At 36.6% G+C, this 24,970-nt stretch overlaps 5 protein-coding genes across 5 annotated transcripts; 2 read left to right on the forward strand and 3 right to left on the reverse strand.

The window, feature by feature from the left end:
* The first annotated feature begins 769 nt into the window (after positions 1-769).
* Positions 770-3,344, forward strand: LOC111009147 (oxaloacetate tautomerase FAHD1, mitochondrial). Its single transcript, XM_022282107.2, has 7 exons — positions 770-999; positions 1,139-1,304; positions 1,563-1,615; positions 2,176-2,238; positions 2,524-2,574; positions 2,660-2,777; positions 3,106-3,344. Exons 1-7 carry the CDS (start codon positions 895-897, stop codon positions 3,210-3,212), a joined length of 663 nt encoding a protein of 220 aa, XP_022137799.1. The 5' UTR covers positions 770-894; the 3' UTR covers positions 3,213-3,344.
* Positions 3,204-5,814, reverse strand: LOC111009320 (epoxide hydrolase 2-like). Its single transcript, XM_088123777.1, has 3 exons — positions 5,087-5,814; positions 3,737-3,978; positions 3,204-3,644 (listed from the first exon to the last, which is right to left on the reverse strand). Exons 1-3 carry the CDS (start codon positions 5,684-5,686, stop codon positions 3,398-3,400), a joined length of 1,089 nt encoding a protein of 362 aa, XP_087979903.1. The 5' UTR covers positions 5,687-5,814; the 3' UTR covers positions 3,204-3,397.
* A 7,589-nt stretch (positions 5,815-13,403) lies between these two features.
* LOC111009146 (RING-H2 finger protein ATL2) lies at positions 13,404-14,683 on the forward strand. Its single transcript, XM_022282106.2, has one exon. It carries the CDS (start codon positions 13,557-13,559, stop codon positions 14,445-14,447), a length of 891 nt encoding a protein of 296 aa, XP_022137798.1. The 5' UTR covers positions 13,404-13,556; the 3' UTR covers positions 14,448-14,683.
* Positions 14,684-16,236: 1,553 nt separating this feature from the next.
* Positions 16,237-20,723, reverse strand: HEB2 (condensin-2 complex subunit H2-like protein). Its single transcript, XM_022282066.2, has 11 exons — positions 20,259-20,723; positions 20,064-20,163; positions 19,437-19,540; positions 19,208-19,347; positions 18,710-19,130; positions 18,446-18,621; positions 18,199-18,372; positions 18,010-18,108; positions 17,342-17,443; positions 17,074-17,232; positions 16,237-16,938 (listed from the first exon to the last, which is right to left on the reverse strand). Exons 1-11 carry the CDS (start codon positions 20,461-20,463, stop codon positions 16,567-16,569), a joined length of 2,052 nt encoding a protein of 683 aa, XP_022137758.1. The 5' UTR covers positions 20,464-20,723; the 3' UTR covers positions 16,237-16,566.
* Positions 20,724-22,070: 1,347 nt separating this feature from the next.
* Positions 22,071-24,409, reverse strand: LOC111009179 (pectinesterase). The gene is made up of 3 exons (XM_022282147.2): positions 23,713-24,409; positions 23,111-23,642; positions 22,071-23,029 (listed from the first exon to the last, which is right to left on the reverse strand). Exons 1-3 carry the CDS (start codon positions 24,199-24,201, stop codon positions 22,332-22,334), a joined length of 1,719 nt encoding a protein of 572 aa, XP_022137839.1. The 5' UTR covers positions 24,202-24,409; the 3' UTR covers positions 22,071-22,331.
* Positions 24,410-24,970: the final 561 nt, after the last annotated feature.

Raw genomic sequence — 24,970 nt, forward strand, 5'->3', positions numbered from 1 at the left:
TATATCTGAAAGGGTATTCTCCAAGTTCACCTTTGGTTTCCCAAATTGAGGAATAGATGGAAAATAGAAATGAGAAGTGACTCTCGAGATGTTGAATGGAATTCTTTGCCTCACCTTGAGATGAGAGGAAATGTCGATGGAGAAGTTTCTCTTTTATCATTTATTTCATCGATGTTGGCCCAGCTGTGACTTGTTCATGCTCACTCTTAATGGACAAATCTTCGATCCGATATGCCCGACTCTTGATTTGGTTTGGTTTTTTAGTACTCTTGATTTGGTTTTTCAATTGGCAAGTACCCTTAAAAAAGTTTTATAGCTATGAATAATTCATATTAAATTGGTGTGTGTTTTATATAACTTATAAAAAAAAAGAAGTAAAAAAGATTATTGATGTTGGACAATAATCCAACTCACGATTTTAATCTAATTAGTTTTTGTTGGACTTTCCAACTTACCAATTTAATCTAATTAGTTTCCATATATATATATTTAATATACTATATTCTTTTTTTTTTAAAATACTAGGTAAAAGTAAGGATTCGAACTCATAATCTTTTAGTTGGAAATAGGTGTCCTATCAAATTGAGTTATGAACGTTTGAATATTCTTTCTTAAACTTGCAATATAATTAGCTTTTTTACAAGTCCATACACTTGGCAAAAAAATTATTTTTTTTACAAGTTCAATGCCATTGGAGAAATGTATCCCAATCTATCGCAATCAAGCTGTTCAACTGCTGTTTGTAGTATAAATATCCCAAGACATGAATCAAAGTCGGGATTGAATTGAGTTAGTTTCCAATAAAATCTAAAAATATCACATCTTGCTGTTTTAATATTCTACCCGGCGCCTGCGTTGCGAGATCACGGAACTTGTTCGAATTCGACACCGGAAATGGCAACGGCGTACGCAAATCTTTTGAATGTCGGCACCAAGATCATCGCCGTCGGCCGGAACTACGCCGCCCATGCCAAGGAGCTCGGCAACGCCGTCCCCAAGGTCCTGATCAATTTTTCGTTTCCATTCAGAACTTTCTTCATTCAAAATTTTCAGGGGAATTTTCGTTAATTAGTTGATTACATAGTCTCTACGATTGCGATTTATCGACTGGATTGGGGAAATTTTGAATCTATTTCAGGAGCCTGTTTTGTTTATGAAACCAACGTCGTCTTACTTGCAAAATGGAGGGACGATCGAGATTCCCCACCCTCTGAAGTCTTTGGATCACGAGGTCGAGCTCGCCGTCGTCATCTCGCAGAGAGCTCGCGATGTTCCTGAAGCCTCCGCCATGGATTATGTTGGAGGTAGGATTCTTTGTTTCTGCATCTTAGATGAATTTGTTTGGCATGAAACCCTCTTGATTGACCCTCTCGTGGGCCAATTTTCTGCAAGCAAAGCATAAGTAAAATTGTCCTTAGTATATTAGGGCCTTGATCTGTGTCAAATATACCAATTACTGAGTTTGATTTGATCATCCGCACGATCTGAAACTAGAAATCATTTGAGAGTCATTCACCATTTTTACTTCCTAACCTCGAGCGAGACATGTTCTGACATTTCAGGTTATGCTCTTGCACTGGATATGACTGCCCGAGAAATCCAAGCTTCTGCAAAGGTGATGATCTTTTTCTTTTCCGTTTCTTGATGGATGTTAGATAGAAACAGTAGAAAATTATGCAGAGTGAATATATTGCTTTGCTGCATTGATTGAAATGTTGAACATAACAAATACCAACAAGCTGTTCTGTTTGCTTGTCATCAAGAACCCAAGATGGGAGATCTCTGGAAGTAGTTTCTTGCAGAATTCCCAAGTCTGTTTCTATGTCTTTCAATGTTTGTAAGAATGTCCTGAAATAAACACAAAACATCTTCATATCCTCATTGGATCAATCTACCTCTTATAGGCCTTCTATTTCTAACTTCCGAACAGTTTGAAAAGAAATTAAGTGGTGATAATGTATGTTCCTTTTGTTTGCTTTGTTACGGTCTTATGGACATATGGTATAGGTATATGATATCTTCATCGAGTCAAAGAGGTTCAGTTTTGGTGTAGTATAATGTGAAGTTATACAATGCATGACTGTTGAACCGTGTTTAGGTTTCTTATTTTTCAGCTCTTTTATCTGTTAAAGAAGTATACTTTTTTTTCTTAAGCAATTCTGTTTTCATTACCAGTCTGCAGGCCTTCCATGGACAGTAGCTAAAGGGCAGGACACCTTTACACCCATCAGTTCTGTTGTAAGAAAAACCACATGCCTTGTTTTCCTGCACTTTCTTATTAAGTAGAAAGAACCATATCATCAAATGGACCAAATATGAGGAATTAAAGTGATTGCATATATGATTAAATCCCATAGATATTGCATTATACATGAAACAATAATTGAGGAACAATAGAATACGGAAACTACCAGCATACTTCCTTGAGCATCTCTTTTGTCAAACTTTGATCTTCAAACTAATACTTTCTTGTTTTACTCTGTAAATCTAATACTATCTTGTTTTATTCTGTAAATCGTGCAGCTGCCCAAGGCATCGATCCCTGATCCAGATGATTTAGAATTGTGGTTAAAGGTTTTGATGTTTATAATGAAATATTTCCTTTGCTGCATTTAAGTCATTGTATTGTGTTAAGATGGATTGCTTTTGATTAACTCAGGTAGACGATGAATTTCGACAGAAAGGCTCAACCAAGGATATGATCTTTAAAATTCCGTACCTCATTAGCCACATAAGTTCTGTCATGACCCTTCTTGAAGGAGATGTCATACTAACAGGTACCTGAAGCCATAAATCTCTTTTATCTATCAGGTTGTTAGAACTGGTTCGGATTTCTGTTTTTTATTCTTTTTCTACATGTTGAATAAGTAGTATTGTTCTTTACTTGAGGAATCCATCACTATTTAGCATTTCGTCAAGAGAAAGAGCTCCTCTATTTCGATAACTTTTTCTATATTTCTTTAATTGCTTTTCACTTTCCTGCCATTGACTTGAAGGATTTATCACCTTCCAATGATGAAATTCATCAACTTGACCAATGCAAGCTTGTTGGGCATAGAAACCAAGTTGGTTTAGTACTAAGTCGTGTTCTTCCTCACTGTCCAGGAACTCCCTCAGGCGTTGGCCCTGTCAAGGCAGGTCAGAAGGTGACAGCCGGCATCACAAACATCATAGACATTCACTTCAACGTCGAAAACCGGAGGAAACTCTAAACATCTCAAGTTTTCAATTTACAATTATTGTTCAGGTTACACCATTATCTTGAAATACTAGACTTGTCGATACATCAAATAACCATAGGCATCGAACTAAGAAATGCAATAATAGAGAGAGTTTCGAGTTCAGGCCATCCTTATTATGCAAATAAACTGGGAAGACCATAGCGATGCAACTAGTATTAGAACTTTGTAATGAATTGATAGATGTGGTCGCTGATCTCGCGGGGCTTCTCCTCTTGGAGGAAGTGGCCTACGCCTTCCATCACAACGACCTCTTCAAGGAAGGGCACATCTTTCTTCATCTCCCCACTGTTTATATATTCCTTAGTTCCGAAAGAATTGTAGGAAAGGTCAAGGTCACCCACAATGAACTTCACTGGAACTTTCACTTGAGCCCCTGTGAATGGAGCATTGAGTTCCCAGTTCCTGCAACAGGAGCATTGCAGCTATATTTTATGAGACCCTGCGACCGAAATGCGGTGTAAGGTATGTGATATATGAGAATAAAATGAGCGCACCTGTCGAGATTTCGGTAGTAGTTGATCGGGGCAGTGAAGCCTTTGGTGTCGAATTTGGAGGCGTAATATTGAATGTCTTGGTGTGACAACCATGGAGGCAAAGGAATAGGAGTGTCCAGTGGGTGGCCGAAGCCTTTGCCTTTGGGAAGCATCAGTGGCTTTGGAGTATGGTAAGTAAGAAATTCAGTCATAACTCTTTCAGTGCCAATCTTAGCAAACTCGGCCTCGATTTCTCCAGGTTCCTGCATCACAATTCCATTTCCAATTTCTTTGTTTTAAATTGTTTTCCTCTGCGTTAAGATAAATATTTTCTTTTTTTTTTTATCCAAGAATGATCATTTTTAGATCAAATTGAGTGGAATTGCTTTGATTCAACTGGCACCCCTAAAATAGAGTGGGGGACTTTACACAGTTCTAGTTTTGGAGATGGAGAAAAAATATACTTTTTTAACCACTGAGAATAAATCATTTTTTAGATTCAAAAAAAAAAAAAACCAAAAAACTATTTTTGAAATTTCATGTAAATTTAAAAAAAACGAATTTTGAAATTTTATGTAAAAAAAAAAAAATTTAAAACAGATTTCTATTTTGCAAAATCTCATTTTCTTCCTAGACATATTTATCTCTAACAACTTTCTTTTTCACTCTAAATTTTTATTCTTCATAAATATTTATTATTATGTCTCCCTTCCTCCAAATTGATTAATTTTCTCTACTATAACTTTTATTTATTTTTGTATTTATTTATTTTCTCTATTTCAAATATTGTTTTTATGTCTAAAGTTTTTTCTCACTATATTTTCTTTTCTCTTAATTTTTTTTTCTTTTAACATATATTTTCAAATTTATAATCTTTTAGAAAGAAAACTAAAAAAAGGTTACCAACATGTTCGGTTTGGTTTTCTAGTTTTTTAAAAATAAAAAGTAAAAGAAAAACCAAAAACAAAAATATTTATCAAACGGAACTTAGTTATGATTGAGTGTAAAATTTAAGCCAAGTAATTTTTGCTCAAGTTTGTAGGAGTATTCAACACTTAAACATTTAAAAATAAAATATCAAATTAAAATACTTCTGTATTTAACATCATCACCTCATAGAAAAGGAAAAAAAAACTTTTAACAAGTGTCGACTTTGTATATGGCCACCTGGCAGTCTGTTATGCAGTAGTGAAGAGTTCATCCCAACCAACCACAACCATACAACTCTACGCTAAATTATAACGGCCGCCGAAAATGTAATAATCATCTTTTTTTTTTCTTTTTTTTTTCCAAAGAGAGAAAAAAAAAACGAAACTCTGAAATTGTAACGGCAGTCGAAAATGAGTGAAGAAAGGAAAAAAAAAAATATACCTGAAATCTGCAAATGTAATAATCGTCGCCATAGAGAGCTCTAAGCGATTCGATCGGCTTCCTCTTAGGGCTTCTCCGAGTGAACGCGACGCTCATATTCACCAACGCCCTAATCCGATCCGGCCGATACAGGCAAAGGTACCAAGCAATGATGGCCCCCCAATCATGCGCCACAACGGAAACCTTCTCCTCCGCCCCAACAATGGCGTCGATCAGCGCCACCAAGTCCCCTACTATGTGGAAGCTCGTGTAGCCGCTCGGCGACGGCGGCGCGTCGGAGTCTCCGTAGCCGCGGAGGTCCGGAGCGACGGCGCGGTAGCCGCGCGAGGCCAGATCCAGGATCTGGTGCCGCCACGAGTACCAGAGCTCCGGGAAGCCATGGATGAAGAGGACCACCGGACCTTCGCCTTTCTCCGCCACGTGCATATTGATTCCGTTCACGCTCACGGTGCTGTGGCGTATGCTCTCCATTCCGCTCTCCTTCTCCATTTTTGATTTTGCTGTTTCAGTTTGATTCTGCTTAGGCCCTGCTCTTATAGGCGATGAGAGAGGCGGAGAATTGAACAGTCCGCGAAGAAACTGCCAAGAAAACCGACACATCGGTTCAATTTCAATGCGGCCTTATGAATTAATTTTAATTATTTTATTTCTTTTTTTTCTCGTTCTTTGCAATCCGTTGCTGTACGCACAGTTCCGCGATTTATATCGTCGCATAATATTCCTATTTTGATCTGTCTGCAAAAAGTTTAAATTATAAATAATCTATATAAAAGAATTTGCTTTGGGAATAAACTATTTTAAGGCATCATTTATTCCCATGAACAGGTACGTTCATGTTTGAATTATCAAGCAAAGCATAATCGAAAGTTAGAAACTTTGCCAAAGAAAACACGTGTGGACATATTTTTTTCTGAAAAGGTTGATTTTATTCTTAACCTGAATGCTTTGTTCCTCAATTTTATTAAGAAAAATTATTATCTTTCTTATTATTAATGAATTATGTAATAAAATTAATGTGAATGCAGCTTATGGTTAAGATTCCAAAAAAAAAAAAAATTAATTAGGTATTCAAATTTCCATCTCACGTGCGAACTATCTATTGTTTTTAGCTTCTACCATTGGACAAGCCAGGACAGAAAGCTGGACAACTCAACATAGGAAGGTTTCGCCAAAATGACTCTCTTGCAAGGAGGTGAGCAACCTCATTTTTCTCTCTTTGCGCACATGCACAAAGAAAGCGGCTAACAACGAGTTGCTCGTCTCCTTTGAACATATTTAGTAACGTTTCTGTTTCTTTATTTTTTATGAAGAAAAATGTATTACATGGTTTCAACTTCTAAGAATTCAAGTATAATAAAACAATATTTTTATTTATGTTTTGGAACAAATTGAAAATGGAAACAAGAAAAGAGAAATTTTGTTTGGTTCTTTCCAAAATTTATGTACAATTGTGAGAATATTCAAAAAAAAAAAAAAAATAGACACACGAAACAAAATTAGTTGTAAAATGTTTAGATTTGTTTAAAAAATTGGAAACGAAAAATAAGAAACGGAAACATTATCCAACCAGACTTCTGTTTGTCAAAGTTGGTGCCCCAGAGAATCAGAGCCAAGCAACATTTGTTCAGCAAGGCTGGAAGAGTCAGAGTCCAAATATATATCCTTGATATAAAACAAAGTCCTATTTCTATGATTCAGATTTTAGAAATATAGGGTCCGTTTGCTCCTGTTTCCAATTAATTAGGTTTCTTGTTCCTCATTTTCTGGGAACATTTTTAAAATTGTATAGAAATTTTTTTAAACAATTAAAACAAGTTTCTTGTTTCTTATTTCTTATTTTCATTTTTTATTTTTTTCTAAAAGATAAATAAAAAGATTGTTTTATCATATAGTCATGCAATTCATTTTTCTTTATTAAAAATGAAAAAACATAAATGTTATCAAACGAGTCCATAATTTTTTCAAAACACGATCTTTTAAATAAGAAATTTGGATAGAAAAAAAAGGAGATTATTTCACTCTCTCACTAATCAAATATTAGAAATATTAGAAATATAAAACCTATTTCTTACATAGATTAGTAAAATTTTATATCCAGAAGATATTTCTAACCTTCAAGCAATCATGAAACTGGAACAAATTTTTGAGACCCCGTTTGGTTACCTTTTCGTTTATTGTTTCTTGTTTCTTGTTTTCAATATTATTAAGAAATATAAGCATTTGACAAACTATTTATGTTAAAGATCCCACGTTGAAAATGCAAATGATCTAACAAGAGTTTATAATATAAGTGAGTTGCTTATCTCGTTACTAATTTACTTTGAGATGGAACCCATGAATATTAATATGTAGGAAAAAAATTAGCTCCTCACTAATAAGGAGGAATCATGTCCTTACCACCATTAAATATCTGACAATTAAGAGATAGAAATGTAAAAACAAAAAATGTTTTAAAAAAATAGTAAATTGTCAAATATTTAACGGTGGTAAGAATAAGATTCCTCCTTACTCAATCAAGCATTTGGTGAGGAAGGACACGAGATACTAGAGGGAACGTTTCATAACTTTTCTAAAATAACAACTTTTATATCCCTTACGTGACATATGTGATCGTCAAAAGGAGATTCGCATGCGAAAACGTCTCATATTTTGGGTAAAGTGTTATATAAAAGAAAATTATTTAACCTTTTCTCTCTCTATATATATAAAGTTTTAAAAAGTCCAACATTTATAATTGGACACAATTTATGGTAAGGGTGTTACTGTTTCCTGTAGGACCCACTCTACCATTTAACTTTTTTATTTATTATATATTAGATATATTTATGTATGAACCCTAAACCTAAATATTTGAATATGAAATTTATTGTACATTTTTGGTTTACGAGATGAATACTGGGATGTAAAATTTACTAGATATTAGACAGTGCTGTGATATTTAAGTTTTTTAATTTATTTTATTGACAACTTAAATTCTGAATTTTAAATTTTGTAATTTGTTTTTTTAATGCTTTATGATACCTCCTTAGTAAATTTAAGAATTTTTACTTTTAAATAGATATTCTTTTAGAATTTAACTATTTAAATAGGTATATCCATAGAGAATTAACATTTAAGTGATAATTTAAAAAATAATAATAGATTATAATAATAATAATTGAATTAAATCACTCATTCTCAAGCTATTCGCCCAGGTGATCCCCTCTCGCCATACTTATTTCTCCTTTGCGTCGAAGTCCTTTCTATGATGCTTTACAACGCCACCTCTTAGGCAAATTTCATGGAGTCTCCTTTGACTTCGAAACAGCTCCTGTAATATTTCGTTTATTATTCGTGGATGATAGCTTGATTTTCCTAGATGCTAATGAACTTGAGTGTCTTTTCCTGAAAGATTTATTGGCTGCTTATAGTAAGACTTCAGGTCAGTGTATAAATTTTTCTAAATCAGAAGTGATGTTTTCCCCCAATGTCCATGTGAATAGACAAGCTTATCTTCAATCTCTTTTGGACGCTCAACTAGTTAAAGACCTTAGGAGCTATATTGGATTGTCTTCCTCTTTCATTAGGAGGAAACGAAATGACTGGAATACTCTTAAAGATAGAATCTTTCTTATTAAAAGTGTGGCCCAAGCCATACCCTCTTACACCATGAGTGTCTTTCACCTTCCAAAAAGGTTTTGTAATGATATTGCTCGTATTTTCACTCGTTTCTGGTGAGGCTCCACCAATGACAAGAAGAAAATGCACTGGATGTCCTTCGACTGTTTGTGTCTCCCTAAGGAACTCTGTGGATTGAATTTTCGTGACTTAGAAGGTTTTAACAAGACCCTCATAGCAAGACAAGCCTGACGTTTTTTAAGGAATCCATCCTTATTGCCCTCAAGGGTTCTAAAGGCGATTTATTTTCCAGATTCTTCTATTCTAGAGGCTATTGATTGCTCTAACTCTTCTTATTTATGGAAGAGCTTCCTATGAGGTCGTGACCTTCTAGCCCTTGGGATTCGAAAACAGGTAGGATGGGGAGATACCATCCGAGCTTTTTCAGATCCTTGGTTGCCCAGAGAGAGTTCTTTCAAGCCAATCTCCCCAACCACATCAAATGGTGATATATGGGTGTCAAGCCTAATTGATGCCCATGGCTATTGGAACATTGAGTAGTTATTTATTTTCTTTTGCCGAGAGGATATTGATCTGATTCTCAAAATCCCACCGAGCCTATTTAGCCTATCAGACTACTGGTTGTGGCAAAATGATAGAAAAAGGTTCTTTAGTTTCAAAAGTGCCTACAAACTATTCATGAGTACTAAAATTACTTCAGAATCCAGCAATACTTTGATCGGAAGGAGATTTTGGCATCATAAGTGGAAACTCAGTGTTTCCACAAAAATCAGAACCTTTCTTAAGAAATAAATGCATAATATTATACCTAAAATGTGTAATATTAGGAAAAGAGGTTTGGATGTTTCACATGTGCCCGTAAGAATAAGGTAGAATCCAACAACTCATGCTCTACTCAGGTGTCCATGAGCGCAACAGATTTGGTCTTTTGTTCTTCTCCAAGAACCGTACTTCTTGAATTCGGAGATCCCTTTCTCTAACCACTAGGAGAAATGGTAAGAAGTTCTTTGTAAATGTGAGATAGAAATTGCAGTAATCACTTGTTAGGCTATTTGGAATGATCGTGATCAACTAATCCAGTAGAATTCTATTCTTGATGTTCTTTTAAGAAGCAAGTGGATTGCCTCGTACTGAGCTGCCTTTCAAAAAGAGAATGACTCTCTTCGTCCAACCCCATCCGTTTAGGTACTTATTTATCCTCCTTCTGATGGCTTGAATTTCAAATTGAACACCGATGCGGCTTGTGGGAAGCATGGTTCCTCGACTTGTTTGGGGTTTCTTATCAGAGGTACCAAAGGCACGATTCTAGCAACGAGTTGCGCCCTCTTCCTGTTGCCTACTCGCCTCTATTAGCATAACTGTTAGCCATTCGGGAGGGCCTTCAATTTGCGTTCTCCCTTGGCTAAATGCAAGTTTTGGTGGAATCAGATTCTCTTGTAGCCATCAGTCTAATTTGCGGCCATTCAAACACTCTGGGAACTGAACGACCTTGGATTCACGACATCAAAGCTTCTTCTCTCACCTTCGAAGCCTGTTCGTTCTTGCATGTTCCCCGAAAGAGCAATCGAATGGCTGATATCCTAGCAAAGCATGGTCTTCATTGTTGTTCTTCTCTATCTTGGACAGATAGTTTTCCTCTTTGGCTTCTTCAATGTATTACATAAGAAATTTCTTTTGTGGCCCCCGTGGCCTTCTTGCCCTAGTGAAAGTTACTTCTACTCAAAAAAAAAAAAATAAATAAATAAATAAATCATAATATTAGATAGGAAATAATCTCCGTCCCCATCCCAGCGTAATTTCGTGTGGTCTACAGAGTTGAGAGGGATTTAAAAATTATTTATTATTTTTAATTGATTTATTTGGTCCGGGAGTGAAACAATGCTATTCGCAATGACGTGTACAAATACCCAACCTTGATTTGCAAAAGTGTTACTTTTCGAGGAGATATGAAATTTTTTTTAGTACCATTGATTCTAAAAAAAATATTTATGAAACAAATTTATTGTGTAAATATGAAAAGAAAATAATCTTATAATACTATATATTTTCTCAAGCAGGTTTCAACTTTTTTTTATTTACATACAAAAATTATAGATAAATAGAACTAATTTTTTGCCTTATATTCATATTGTTGATTATTATTATTATCGTCATTGTATCAATTTTAGAGTTAGAAGGACGGTTTTAGCATAAATATACAATTGGCAAGATTCCAATTTCTTTTTAGACTTTTAGTTTTAGTTCCTATGATTGCATAATTTTATTTTTGGTCTTGAATATTTTTTTCTTAGAATCATTATATCCTCAAATATCGAAGTGAATATAGAAAGAACTAAAATTTATGATTGAACGGGTAAATATTTAAAAATGTATATAGCAGGTTTTCTTACCTAGCTTTTATGTATTGTATCCTGAATAAAATTCCTGAATTTACCATCGGATGCATTGGTTTAACAGGAATATGGGCGGTGTTTATGAACTTACTAAATTTAATTACTTAGGTATTTCTTTTTAACTAAATATAATTATTAAATATCTATTTTGAAGATCGTATCTATTTCTGTTGGAATTTATAAAAAAAATAATTATTATTTTTAATAAAAAAAATGAGGAATCACAACTTTTCATGAAATATTGTGTCTTTTATAAATGTTATGTTATTTCATCAAAATACATAACTTTTGAATAACTACAAATAGTCTATATATAGGATTCACTGTTTGTTGTGAGAACATAACAAAAATCTTCCCTTAAAATTCTCATTTTTTTTCTTTGTACGATTACTTAAATACTATACTGAATTTTGTGATTGGAGCGCTGCACTCATAGGTTGGTAATATATTCTATTCTGTGAGACAATCGTTCACGATACCTTAAGCGTCATAGAGGGAATAAAACTGTCTTAAAGAAATAACGCTACTGTTGAGTTTGAATGGTTTATTAGTCCAATCAAATTTCACTCCTTGTGATGAAATATTAAAATAAATAAAACTTTAAGTCGAGAAAGATATTGTCTTGGGAATTGTCTCATCATTGGGCATGATTTGAGTTGGCTGGGCCAGATCCAATGGGCCTACACTAGATTTAAACTGGGCTGAACTAATTATATATTCAACCTATAATGTCAAGATCATGGGCTTATTATGCAGAAAAGTCTAGCACTACAAGAGCACCGTACTCCCTTCTGTTTACACAATAAAGAGAATGAATGTATCCTACTAAATCTGTATATCAGTCAGTCGGCTTGAAGGTAAAAACCCTTAAATAGTACTAGGGTAGCTTACAGGGGTAGATTCATTGTGATCGATTGAACGTAAAAACCAACCGACCGCCGTTGGTTTGGTCGATCGGGTCGATATTTTGGCCATGTCTGTACACTCCTCGACCATACATCATTTTTAATTCAATACTAATATTACAAGCAGTAAAGGGAAGAGAGTATGGTACTCTCGTACTACCAAAAAGTTTTCTCTTATTTTATTATATTTAACTTTGGAGGTTGATGGGAGACTCCAACCTTAACTTAAATAAGTAATATCATGGCTGATTGAACTATATATTTACCTGCTTGAAGTTTAGATTTACCTATTGAATTAAACTTTTTTATCCATACATTTTTATCATGTTGTCTAATTCCCAATATATCAACTAATTAAATAATCTTTTTTAATTTTAAATCTTTTGAAATTTAAAATTCAAGATTTTAAATCAAGCTTCATTAAGACATTAGATACAATTTTCAATTAGATTTTATTATGAAACTTTTGTTAAATTTATATATTCTATTAATATTCATATATAAGTTAGCATGTTAAATTAGCTCAAAAAGTTAGTTTGTTAAATTGACCCATCTATGATATGATCCTGTCCTAATTTTTCAAATATCAAGTTATATTCAATCTAAAGGTTTAGCAAATTTAAATTTAATTTATTAATCAATGTACACCATATTTAATATAGGTTAGGGTCCATCATGAAGCCCTTAGAATTAGTTTCATGAAATTGTCATTTTTCTTAGTGCAAGAAATAGGGATAGGAGATTCAAACTCATGAATTCTTGACTAGAGACAAATATTAATTATCGCTGAGTTAAGTTCAGATTGTAACTTCATCTCATTGTTGTTGATCCCAAGACAAACTACTTTTTTTTTCACTCTTAACATATTCTAAAGAAATAACTTTATACGATCTCACCTTTCCTTTTATTAATGACTAAAAAAGAAGTTGAAACATATTTAACAATAAAGCAAAGACTCCACGTGTATAAAGTATCATTTTTTTTTTGGGAAGCATATAAAGTTAACCACTCAGCCATTTGCTTAATAAAACTTACATAATTTGAGCACAAAGTGGAATTTGGTATCTATGATTTTAGAAGTTTCAATTGAATTTGATTTAAATTTGACTCTTATTAAATTAAATTTAGTCTTGATAGCATCACGGGGACTGTTTTACCTATTTAAAAAATACTTCTATTTTTAGTCCACTTCTAAATTTTGGTATGAAAGAAAATATAGCGTAATTCAACAATAATTAATATAAATTTTTTTTTTTAAATAGAAAGTTCAAAATCTCGTATTTCAAGTGCTAAACAAAATTATTATTATTATTATTTTTCGTAGTACAAATATATAATATTTGGTGAAAGTTAAATCATGTAAGGGTGCATATGTCATTTCAGCGACTCCGGTCAACACTGGCGTCTGAGTGTGAGTGTTGAGAATCGAAACAGAAACCTCCATGAATTTTCCTTCTGCTTTCTTCTCAAATCTCTATAACCTAAAATCCTCTCCAAATTCTCCATTCTTAAGAACAACAACATCTCCAAATCCTCCACCGCTGCACGATCATAATGGACGCCGTCTCCATCGGCGACGCCACTTCTCCGCCCGGCTTCAATGATTTCGCCCTCAGCGGAAAAATTATGCTCAGCGCAATCATCATCCTTCTGTTCGTCGTCATTCTCATCATCTGCCTTCACCTCTACGCCCGCTGGTACGTTCTCCGAGCCCGCCGCCGCGGTCTCCAACCCGGCCGCCGTCGGAATCGCCTTATCTTCTATTTCGAACCGGAAAATCCCGCCGCCGCTCCCGTCCTCGCCCAACGCCGCGGCCTCGACGCCTCCGTTCTCAACTCTCTCCCTGTCTTCACTTTCACCTCCGAATCGCATCCCGATCCAATCGATTGCGCCGTCTGTTTGTCCGAATTCGAGGAGAACGAAAAGGGGCGTACTCTCCCCAAATGCGCCCATAGTTTCCATATCGATTGTATCGACATGTGGTTTCACTCTCACGCCACCTGTCCACTCTGTCGCTCGCCGGTCGAGGCCGTCCCGGAGATTCCTGTGGTGGTGGCGATTTCCGCCGCTGAATCTGAGAGCATCGAACCGGGTTCGAGTTCCTCCGGGTTCTGCGCCGAGTGCGACCGCGCGGACCGGATGGCTCTGTCTCATCCTTCGTCCTCCGCCGGGTCGAGGTCGTTTAGGGCACGGCGGAAGCCGGCGGAAGTGTCGATTGAGATCCCGAGGCGGGGCGACGGCGAGTTCGCTGCGGCGTCGCCGTCGACGACTCCGTTGACTCCGTCTTTCAAATCGCCGATTAGTCGCGTGATGTCTCTGTCGTTCAAGAGGATCATCGGCCGGGACAGGCGGGGCGGTGCGTCCCCGTCCGGCAATGCTGGGGGCTGCAGCTCCGTCGCCGGCGCCGAATCGGATATCGAACGGGGAAAGGATTGCGCTGTGTGAATGAACTCAGCCACAGGGAAGACGAGTCGGCTCCGCTCAGTCAATGGTCAAGTCCAACGTGGAACTGACAACGCATACGTGGAAAGTATTGTCATAATTTAACGCAGACGTGGCAGTTGAAGTGTATTCTTTATTGAACAGAGTGTAGATATTTATGTCTGAATTTGTTGACCCAATACTATTCATCTCCTCTCTTTTTCATTAATGAAATAATTAGTGAACAAAGTTTCGGATTATTAGTTGATTAATCATGAAAGAGACCTAACAGCACTATATAAATTAAGGATTAAGTTAAATAAAGCATTCTCAATCTTGCTACTTTATTTTAATCTTTATACAATAGTTTTTTTAGGTAACCTAATAAAGGAAGAGAATTTGGCAAGTTGCCTAACTATATTTTAATTTCATGTAACTCTCAACTTAATTTTATAAAAAAAAAAAGAAAGAAGTTTCTGGAAGTATTACTAATTTAATTTATATTTTATTACATCGTAATCGAATTTATTATATTTTTAAAAACGAGTAAAGCTTATAAGCATAGGGATAAAAGAAAAAGTTGTCTGTGTTGGTTTATGAGGTGCCGCCAAAGCGAAGGGAAACCACTTTGAATGGCCGCCCACGTTAGCAATTTCCTATTGGTTTATACTTTATATACAAAGGGGCTTTGTCTCAATAGGAAATTATCCAAAATCAATCAATCAAATTATTTCTCTCTCTTTTTTTTTTTATTATTATTATTATTTTGGCGAAGGAGATGAGAAGATGCCAATGAAAATGGAACTTTCATTTCCAAGCTCACAAAGCAAAGTATCGATTGAAATTTTGATTTATATGATATATTTTTATCGGGTTATTTCTATGGCATTTTATAGGTAAGTAAATTCTACTCATACTTTTAGATAAATTCTACCAATACTTTTAGATACTAAATAAATATACAGAAAATTGTTAATTTTGTACTATTAAATTTTAGGTTTTAGGATTTTGATTTTTGACAAAATATTATAATTGGAGTTTGTTCTACATGAGAAATGAGAAAGATGCAAGGAGGGGCTGTGTTCCAAATGCTACAAAAGTAGCTCATAACTTTGGATTTTATTCATCCCAAAAAACCTAGTATATCAACTAAATTTATGCCAACAAAGACTCATACAAGCTTAAAAATTAAAATTCAGTGACCGATCACAAAAATTTAAATGGTCACAACTAATCTTTTCTGTGAAATCAGACCATTTACATTCATTTCATAGTAATATCATTCTAGCTTTCTATTCACAACCCTCATAATCATTTTTTTACGATTCTAACTGCTTTTTTTTAATAAATAACAAACTATAGTTTCAAGATTCAACTAAATTTCAAAAACGTATTATCATTATTAAAAATAATAATAACAATAAATCCTCCTCACTCAAATTCATGCAGAGTGCTTATAGAGCTTTTTTTTTCTTAATATCCATGAGTGTTCGAACCAGCTTGCACATACCTCAACTAATCTCACGACATAATTGTCTGATCTTAGTACATTTGATTGCTAAGGTAACTCGTAGGATATTAAATCTTAGGTAGGTGGTCATCATGATTTGAACCTATTCCATCATTAGCTATTTACATTTGTCCTTATTGACCACTAAGGCACACCATAATGTTCACATACAGAGTGCCTATAGTTAGGAGAGCAAAAATAAAAAAGGAAAAAGAAAGCAAAGAAAAAGACTTTTTTGTTTAAGAAAAACTTGATCTTAAAAAAAACAGAAACATTAAAAATGAAGCAATTATCTAACAAGACTTGCCAAACATATTCCGGCTATACAGAGATGTATTACATTTGTAGAGAACAAGACAATCAATACATACAGTTCCCCCTTCAGATGGGACTTTGGTCAACAAAAATTACATGCTTACAACGTATTTTTCCTTTGAATACATCAATTTCCCTCCAGATAATGATAATTACATCAAATCAATAGACTTAAAGAGGGAAAAAGGGAAAATTGTTAGACACTAAACACTTTCATACTCAATACCCCAACGAGTAGTTGGTGCTTCAAACTACCACATACAGTGTTGAATTGCTTAACTAGATTCTAACAGTCACCTAACTGTATATTAGATTTCGTCATCCTAAATCGACCGGTTCAGCAAATCGAGATCTTCGTCGCCTCTTACCTTCAGGAGTGGTCCTTAGGCTACCGACCTTTCCCAGCTTTCCAGGAAGTTTACGATTCTGTTGTGACAAGTCTCTCGTCCTAGACTGTTTGAGAGTATTGTTGTCATGGGAAGATTTATGGTTTATATGTCTCACATTGTCACTACTGCCATTTTCACTCTTAGACGAGGATGTCGACTGTTTTCTCAACATCTGATGCTGTGTTTTATCCGGTCGAATGTCATGGTGAGTAAGGCGAACATGGAATGGATTCACAGAAGTGTAGCAAATCGACTCCCCATCAACCCCTCTCTTTTCCAACTCCACCTCTCCATTGTTCACCTGAAAATTGACTAATGAGATCCAATTTTCATCCATAACAAAGAAAATTAAGAAATGGTTCCTATTATATGCTACTGTCGTTCTAAGTTTCAGCACTCTAGTACTTCTATATTGTTTGTTGGTTAAGAAGATTACCAATTGAAGTAGAGCGGAAAAGCTTCGTGCCACATCAAACTTCTCCTGTCCCTTGACAACATCAGAAAAAGACACGACACCTCCATTGTCAGCTTCACCAGATAACTCTTCAAGAATACCTTTGCCATATTCAAGAATATCGAATGGAGGGCGTATGTCCTATGACAGAAAAATAATTCTCTTAAGCCAGGAAAGTTATGAAATGAATATCGATCATGACAAAAAAAATAAAATTAGAACTGAGATACAAAAATATCAAAAATATTACTTGCTCTTCCAAATTGTGTTCAATTTTCTGTTTCCATGTAGAGACTCGAGCGGCCATTTCAGTTTGTTTCTCCGTCTCAGCAATGCTTGCCAGGAGTGCATCCTGTAAAAAGAAATTATGGGTAAACCTAAACCATCTACCTAAAATACAGCACGTCAAATAAGACAAAAACTAGGCATGATTTGCATAAGCGGATGTGGACTTCCAAGTTTTCGGACAAGGTACCTCCTCCTTGATTGTTGTTGCTTCTAGATATTTGTGTCAGTCTACCAACTAAAATAATGTGCAAAATGTAAATTTGAAAGACATTTAAGTGCAGAATTCTGCAAAATGACTCCATAATTCTTTTAGAACAAATTCTAGCAAACCAAAACCTACCCATACGCCATACCATATATCTCCAAAAACACCAGGATAGTATAGAGATCATGAACAACCCTTTTTTTCCTCTAGCCCAATAAACGAGGAGAATACATGCACCCAGTAACCAAACAAAATACTCCAGATCAGTTACCAAATTAATTTCAAAATGTAAAAAATGTAAATTTAGAGTACATGCCAACGAAAAAAGGGGGATGGCAAAATAATAATACCAATAAAGGAACAATTAAAGAGCCTGCTATATCTGTCAGGTAAAGTGTAGCGAGAAATCTACATACAACACTTACAAGGTGAGAGCGACAAAGGTCTTCTAGACTTGCTTGAGAATCTGGATATTCAGGTTCATATGTTTCACCATTATTAAAATGAGCAGCAGCAGCATCACGCTGTATTAAAGCCATGAGTTAAACAATCAACAGTATTCAGGAAAATAAATAAATTCAATGTACCAAGAGACCAAGCGTTGTGCTCTATACCTTTTCATTCTCAGAACACATAGCCTCATCCATAAAATGATTGTTGGAATCGTCAATATCAGGTGGATTGGCATCAGGCATTGCTCCTTCAAAACCATGATCGATATCCTCATCTTCTACATCAAAAGTGGGATCACAACTTTCATGTCCTTCATTAATAAGCGAGTTTCGCAGCTGTTGTCACAACAACTAGTGTCATTAACCTTATGAAACATTAAGTTAAAAACAACATACACTAGAATTTTACCTTTTCATATAACAAAGAAGAATTGGATTCATTTTGTGTATCAAAGGCATGTCTCCGCGCCTCCCAAATATTTGCAAACTCTGGACTAATTGGGCCATGTAATCTTGCCAGTGGAAACAAAGCAGTAACAGACTGATGCCTGCTAGAATCATCATAATTCTTTTTAAAAGCCTTGACTGCAAAGAAAGCAAGAAAAGAGAAAGAAACATCAGCAATCAGCAAGAGCTAAATAATAAATGAATGTAAATAGAATGCCTCAACAACCTTTCCTGAATGGTTTTATTTTCAAATTTCCAGGTTTGTGCGGATCCAAAGGCTTCCAGGGATCATCTTCATCATCAGAACCATCTGATTCTGAATATTCAACATCCACACCAACTTCATGATTTCCATGGGCAAAATCATCACAACATGGCGGATCAGGCATCGTATTATAGTCAAAGTCATTATTATTGAAACAACGGTTGGAAAGAGGTGATTGACCCCTTCCCGTAGATGACTTCTGCATATTTCCTCCTGAACGTCTCGAGGGAGACTGAAAGCCCCTACGGGTTGAGCTGCCCTTGCATCCATTTTGGCTTTGACCACCAAACTTGTTACCACCATTGAGAAAATCTTGAACTCCTTCTGCATCACACGGATCTAAGAGAATAAAGTCTTGAAAAATATCACTTGTGGTGGCCAACTGCAAAATTATAACTTACGATTAATTTCAAAAGCTTTAAAAAGGTGAAAAGTTAATTAACTACAACAACCAATTACCAAGTATGAATCCAACTCTCCATTATCACCAGATGCATCAAAGCAGTCGCCTTCAAGAACAACTAAGTTTGCCGGCGGCTTTACAGATTGACGTAACCAACCATCTTCTTTGGTACTGTCCAAGGAATTTTTTGGATCAACTGCAATTATTAGATGTGAACCATAAATAAAACAATACTTTATCAAAATACTCCACTAGTTTCACTATGACATAGAATTGATAGGCTACCTGGAACATCCTCTGAAACCCAATATAGGTCTTCATCCTCAACATTGTTATTAGAGCCACTTTGTTCACCCTCGATTGAGGTTCCTTCTAAATTATCCTGTTGCCTGCTTGAATAAAAAAATTACGAAAATGATTTTTTTTTCAAAAAAAAAAAAGGGAAAGGAAAGGAAAGAGTAATAACACAGAACGGTGTCAAGCAATATTTTACCCTAATTCAATGCCCTTCAGCTAAGCTGATAAAGAAATATGGTAGGTCAAAACTCATAACTCTGCTATCCATTCTAAATGATCCTAGGTTTCATTCATCCAACTGTTGCAGATGTTACTCGTTTTCGGTTTTGGGATGATCATGGACTAGGCAATGGATCCTGCTAGCTCTTCCTTGTATCTACAGTTTTTTTTTTCTCCCTAAAGAATGATTCATACTGCATCTTTGTTATTTCTTCCAATGGGCCTTTATCGTATAATTTCCACCTTACAAGATCCTAATCTTGACTTTTCCTCGGACATTGAAGATTTATGCATTTGGGTGCTAGATTTCTAATGGGAATTTACCATATAATTTCCATATATATATAAACTGTTGAGCACTGAATACAAAACTCAAAATTGAAACAAGGGTCGAACCTTTTCTGGGAAAGGAACTCCAGCGCACGAAGAACCAACGAGTAGAGGTATTCAACCTTTCGGCTATACACTTGAATCGAACCTTGAAGCAACAGAGCAGCTACAACCTCAAAAAGAAATTTCGGAAACATCAGCAGTCAGAAATATTCAAATTTTCATAGATTAAAACAGAGATGAGTGTCTAATGAAGCTTACCTTCGGCAAAATTGACAGAAACTTGGTTCTCGTCCTCGCCGGACTGAAGCTCACCACCGGAGCAAATCTGCACCAAATAGTTTTCGAGCTTCTGCGCAAGGTCCACTTCCCAATTTAATTGAAGGTCCCGCTCCGGCTGCAGCCTATGGAAACTAGCCTCTCCAGTGCCGGCGGTTTTACTGTTTCCTTCTCTGGTATCAGTCATCTTGAGGTTGAAATTCAAACATTCCGCTGCTGCTATAACTTCAAATGGAGCCCTAGGGATAGCAATTTTATGGAATAAAGCGACAGACCACTCGAAGAACAATTCGTCCGTCCGTGTAAGAAATTTTCCTGGGAAAATGATGAGCAAACTAAGAAAGCTAATGGATTGGCGCAACAATTCTTGGCTTCTTGGTGCTGCAGATTTGGAAGAGGATTCAAAATAGTTCTCTTTCCCGCTCGCTCGCGATTGAAAGTCAGTGGAAAATTGAAAATGATGCGGGAAGGAATTGAACGGGCCAAGAATTTGGGCTTTCCAAGTCAAAGTGTTGGGCCGCGTTCTCCCAGTCTTCCATCAAATTTTGGGCCTCTCTTTTCGGACCTTTTTCTATGGCTTGAATGTCATCTCATCCCCAACTTTTAGGTCATTTCATCTTGGTCCCTAAATTTTTAAAAATATCTATTTTAGTTTATGAAGGTTTACAAAATAACTATTTTGGCCTAATGTATATTGGACCAAATTATTTTTAGAAAATGACCCCTTCTTCAATTTTATAGTCCCTTTTCCCAGTCCATTGCATGTGTCAAAAAAGTGAAATCCCAATTATTTTAGGTTAAGTTATAGAGAATCTCTAAATTTTAATTGTTGCATCTATTTAATTTATGAATTTGGAAATCTTTCAATTATGATTCTTGAGAGTATTTATAGCTAACATTGTTATTTCTAAATATTAATATGATACACTAATTGAGCAAAGGAGTGATGGTTTTGTACAATGTTGAGGTTGTAAAGCGGGAGTGATGGTTTTGTATAATGTTAGAGGTTGTAAAGTGTTTGGTTAGTGATCCATAGTATATAATGGAGGACAATTATCTTTATTAGTACGAGGTCTTTTGGGTGAAACAAAAAATAAAAGGTTATCTTCAAAGCAGACAATATCATATTTGGGATATCATTGTCTTTAACAAGTAATATCATAGCCATGGTAAAAAAAACTAGTTTTGTGGTGGAAAATCCTCAATGACGAAGAAGAGTGATTGGTGAGCCCTATAGTCATTTAAGGAAATTGTGAATGGATCTCCAAATCAAACAAAAAGTGTTCGAGGTGGCGAGCAAAGACATACTTCGTGATCAAACGACGAGCAAGACATGTCCTATCAAGTCATGTTAGATTGATAGGAAGTCAGTCGGGTAAACTGACAGGAGGAATGTTGTAGCTTTGTTCGAGTGGAGGAGATTAATAGTGCGATAGAAGTCGTCAACACTAGGTATTTCTTACAATGTGGTACGTATAGCAAGGAGTGCATGACTATTCGAAGTAAGATACAAACGGTACTTTGTTCGATGCGATGATTGTTGGGGTTGTTAAGTGTGCGAATAAAGTCCCATTAAAGAAGAGAGTGGTTCATGGTATATAATGGAGGACAATTATCTCTATTGATAAGAGATATTTCAAATGAAACCAAAAATAAAATTAGGATTGTTATTTTTAGATGAGAAGGCCACTAAGAGTAAACAAACTAACCTGAGACCATGGGAGTGGAGAAATGGAGAATGACGTGGAGGGCATCTCCTACTCACTATGATGCATTATCATCTCCAGACTGAAATTGATCTCAAATTTTTTTGTTATTTTTATTCAACATCTTAAGAACACAAGCTTCAAAAGATTGAATAGGGTATTCCTAAAAATAAAAAAAATAATAAAGAAAGTAAAAGTTTTGGCATTGAATAAAATTAAATGCGTGGAAAAAAATTTAAATCTCCTACCCAAAGGAGCTCCACTCCACTTGTTGTCTATGGATAAATATATATATAGTTAGTTAACTCTGTATTCTGTAATGTAATTAAGTTACATTGTTCCTCCCTGTCTACACTGCCATCATGCCGGAAGTATATGGTATTCCGGTGCGCTTGATCCATGGATCCCCACGAAGAAACCTCCCAACGGTGAAATCCACGGCGTGCTCCGGCGTAATTTGCTTGATGCCTCGCCATTTGACGCGCTTGTCCTTGGCTGCTCCGGGCCCTCTGTTGTTGAACTCTGCATAAAACAGAGTTTTCAAAGCGAAGTTCCCCTGCCATGGGAGCCACCCCTCCGGCTGGATCAAGTCGTCGATTTGGGACTGCATGATGATGGTTCTCGAGTACTCCTTCCAAGGCCGCCCCAGGTAGGCCTTGTTCACCATTCGGACCGGGAAGTATGCCGGGTCCGACGCGATCACGCAGTTCTGGAGGATGATTGCGGTCGGCTCCCGCCTTTGAGTCCTCCCCTGGGCCGTCACAATGCATTGCTGGTTCTCCATTGGCTTCCTCACCAAGATCTTGCAGTTCTGGAAGATCGCTGCAGCGTTGCCGAAGATGAAGTCGATGGTGCCGGTGATGGTGCAGTCCCGGTAGAATTGCCGTGAAGCGTGCGTGTACAGGGTGTCTTGATAACCATCCATTTGACAGTTGTAGAAGATGGACATGTCGGATTGAACTCGAAGCGCCACAGCCTGGTGCTTCGCTGCTCCTGCTGAATTCTCGAACCCCAAGTCTTTGCCGATGAAGTTCGTCCCAATCACAGCTGAAAAATTTGACAAGCTCATTATTTTTATTATATGTTTTTAAAAATTCTCTGGTTTTGCATTTATCTCTCTGAACTTACCAACTGTAGCGGTTTTGAATGTGGTGATGCCGTCGATGAAGTTCAAGCTGCCTGTGATCTTGGTCTTGGTGGGGCCGTCGCCGACCATCATGACCCAGGTCATGTGTTTGTCAATAAGCACTTGCTCCTTGTAAATTCCAGCCTTAATGTGAATTACAAAAGTTTTGTTAGTGGGGTTGTCTTTTGCCGTTGGGATGTCCTTCAGAGCTTGGTTAATTGTCTTGTACTTCCCGCTTCCGTCCTGAGCCACCACCACGTCTGCCTTGATGTTTCCTGGACTCGCTTGGAGCAGCGCCCTCCTCTGACTCACCCACGACGGCTCCGACTCTGTTTCCTCTGCATTGGCATTGGATTCCTTTGTCGTCATCAGTCGTCGCCCGATCGCCGGAAGCCCAAACGAGGTCATGATGGATGAGACTTCATCCACCATGGTGAGCCCATTGGTGGTCAATTCCTGCGACATTTTGAGTACACCCTTCATCTTCTCCCTAGTGTCACCCGTCACGTTCTCGAATCCATCCAGGCAAATCCCCTGCTCATAGATAAGAGACCTTACAAAAATTTATAATACATATTGACTATTCGAATTATAATATTAATACCTGATACGTCAGCGCAGCACTCAGCCACACCTTCAGATCCTCCATGTAATCGTCAATTTTGTCCATGTCGAAATTGTCGGTGATTTTGTTGAACGAATTCTTGAGATCGTCGATGGCGTAATCGGCCAGCTCGCCGCAGTCGTCGAGTGCCAGCTTGGCCTTAGGGTCGGCGGCCGCCGATTTCAAGGTGGAGCTGTTGCTGATGGCAAATCTGAGTTGTTCGACGGCGGTGTTGAATCCGACCTTGATGAGCTCACGTGGGTCGCTCGTATTGACGGCGGCCGCCTCGAGCGTTTTCTCACATGTTTCTGGGTAATCGGTGGGCTGACAGATGGCCTTCACCGACTTGGTGGAGGTCGTGATCTCCCCCGAACCGCCGTCGGGGCTTTTGTTGACGCCGACAGCCACCGCAACTACCATCGCAACGAGAAACAGCGAAGACACGCCGATGAGGGCAGCCTTCTTATTCCCTCCATCGCCATCAGACATTTTTTTTCTTTTTTGGAATTAGTTTTGCCCGAGATTATCCTTTTTTTTGTTTTTTTTTAATGTTTCATTTTTCACTTGGCTAATGGCATAATGGAAGTTGCAGCAGCACTGCCTTGCTTTCTGGTGTTAATCGGAGAAACGAAATTTATGGAGGGACCGGAAAAAGAAATTTTGGGCAGGGATCCGAGATGACAGTTAATACCGTTACTGTCGGAACATTCTGGGGAAGCCTTTCTTGATATTGACTTTTCCTTTTAAATCAGTTGTGTTGCTTTCCAAAAAAAACAAAATTAAAAAAAAACATTGTGTTGACTTTTTCCAGTCTAAATTTAGCTGGGTTCTCACGTTTTCTAATTTCTTAACTTAATTAGGATTTAATTTCATCATGTTTATGAACCCATTATGTTGTGAATTAAATTAAGACATCCCACAGTGCTATAGTTCTGGGTTGTTTTGTTTTATCTCTGAGAAAAAATTTAGCTCCTCAATTTGTGCAATGAAGAGAAATCTTGCCAACAGTTGACACCTCATCAATATTAAAAAAAAAAAAAAGTCTTATTTTTATATTTCTCCCACCATCTCGCTGAGGAGCAAAATATTTTCCTAATTTTAGATGGAAAAATACTTAGACACTTTATTAAATCTTATCCTCACCACCATTAAATGTTTGAAGGAGAAATACGAGATAGCAAACCTCGAGTATTGAGATAACTTTAAAAATGACATAAGTGTTTTTAAATAGTCCAAAGTAATAATTTTAAGTTGGCAT

This window comes from Momordica charantia, assembly GCF_013281855.1.
Source record: "Momordica charantia cultivar OHB3-1 chromosome 5 unlocalized genomic scaffold, Mcharantia_2.0 BLBB01000005.1, whole genome shotgun sequence".
NCBI lineage: Eukaryota > Viridiplantae > Streptophyta > Magnoliopsida > Cucurbitales > Cucurbitaceae > Momordica > Momordica charantia.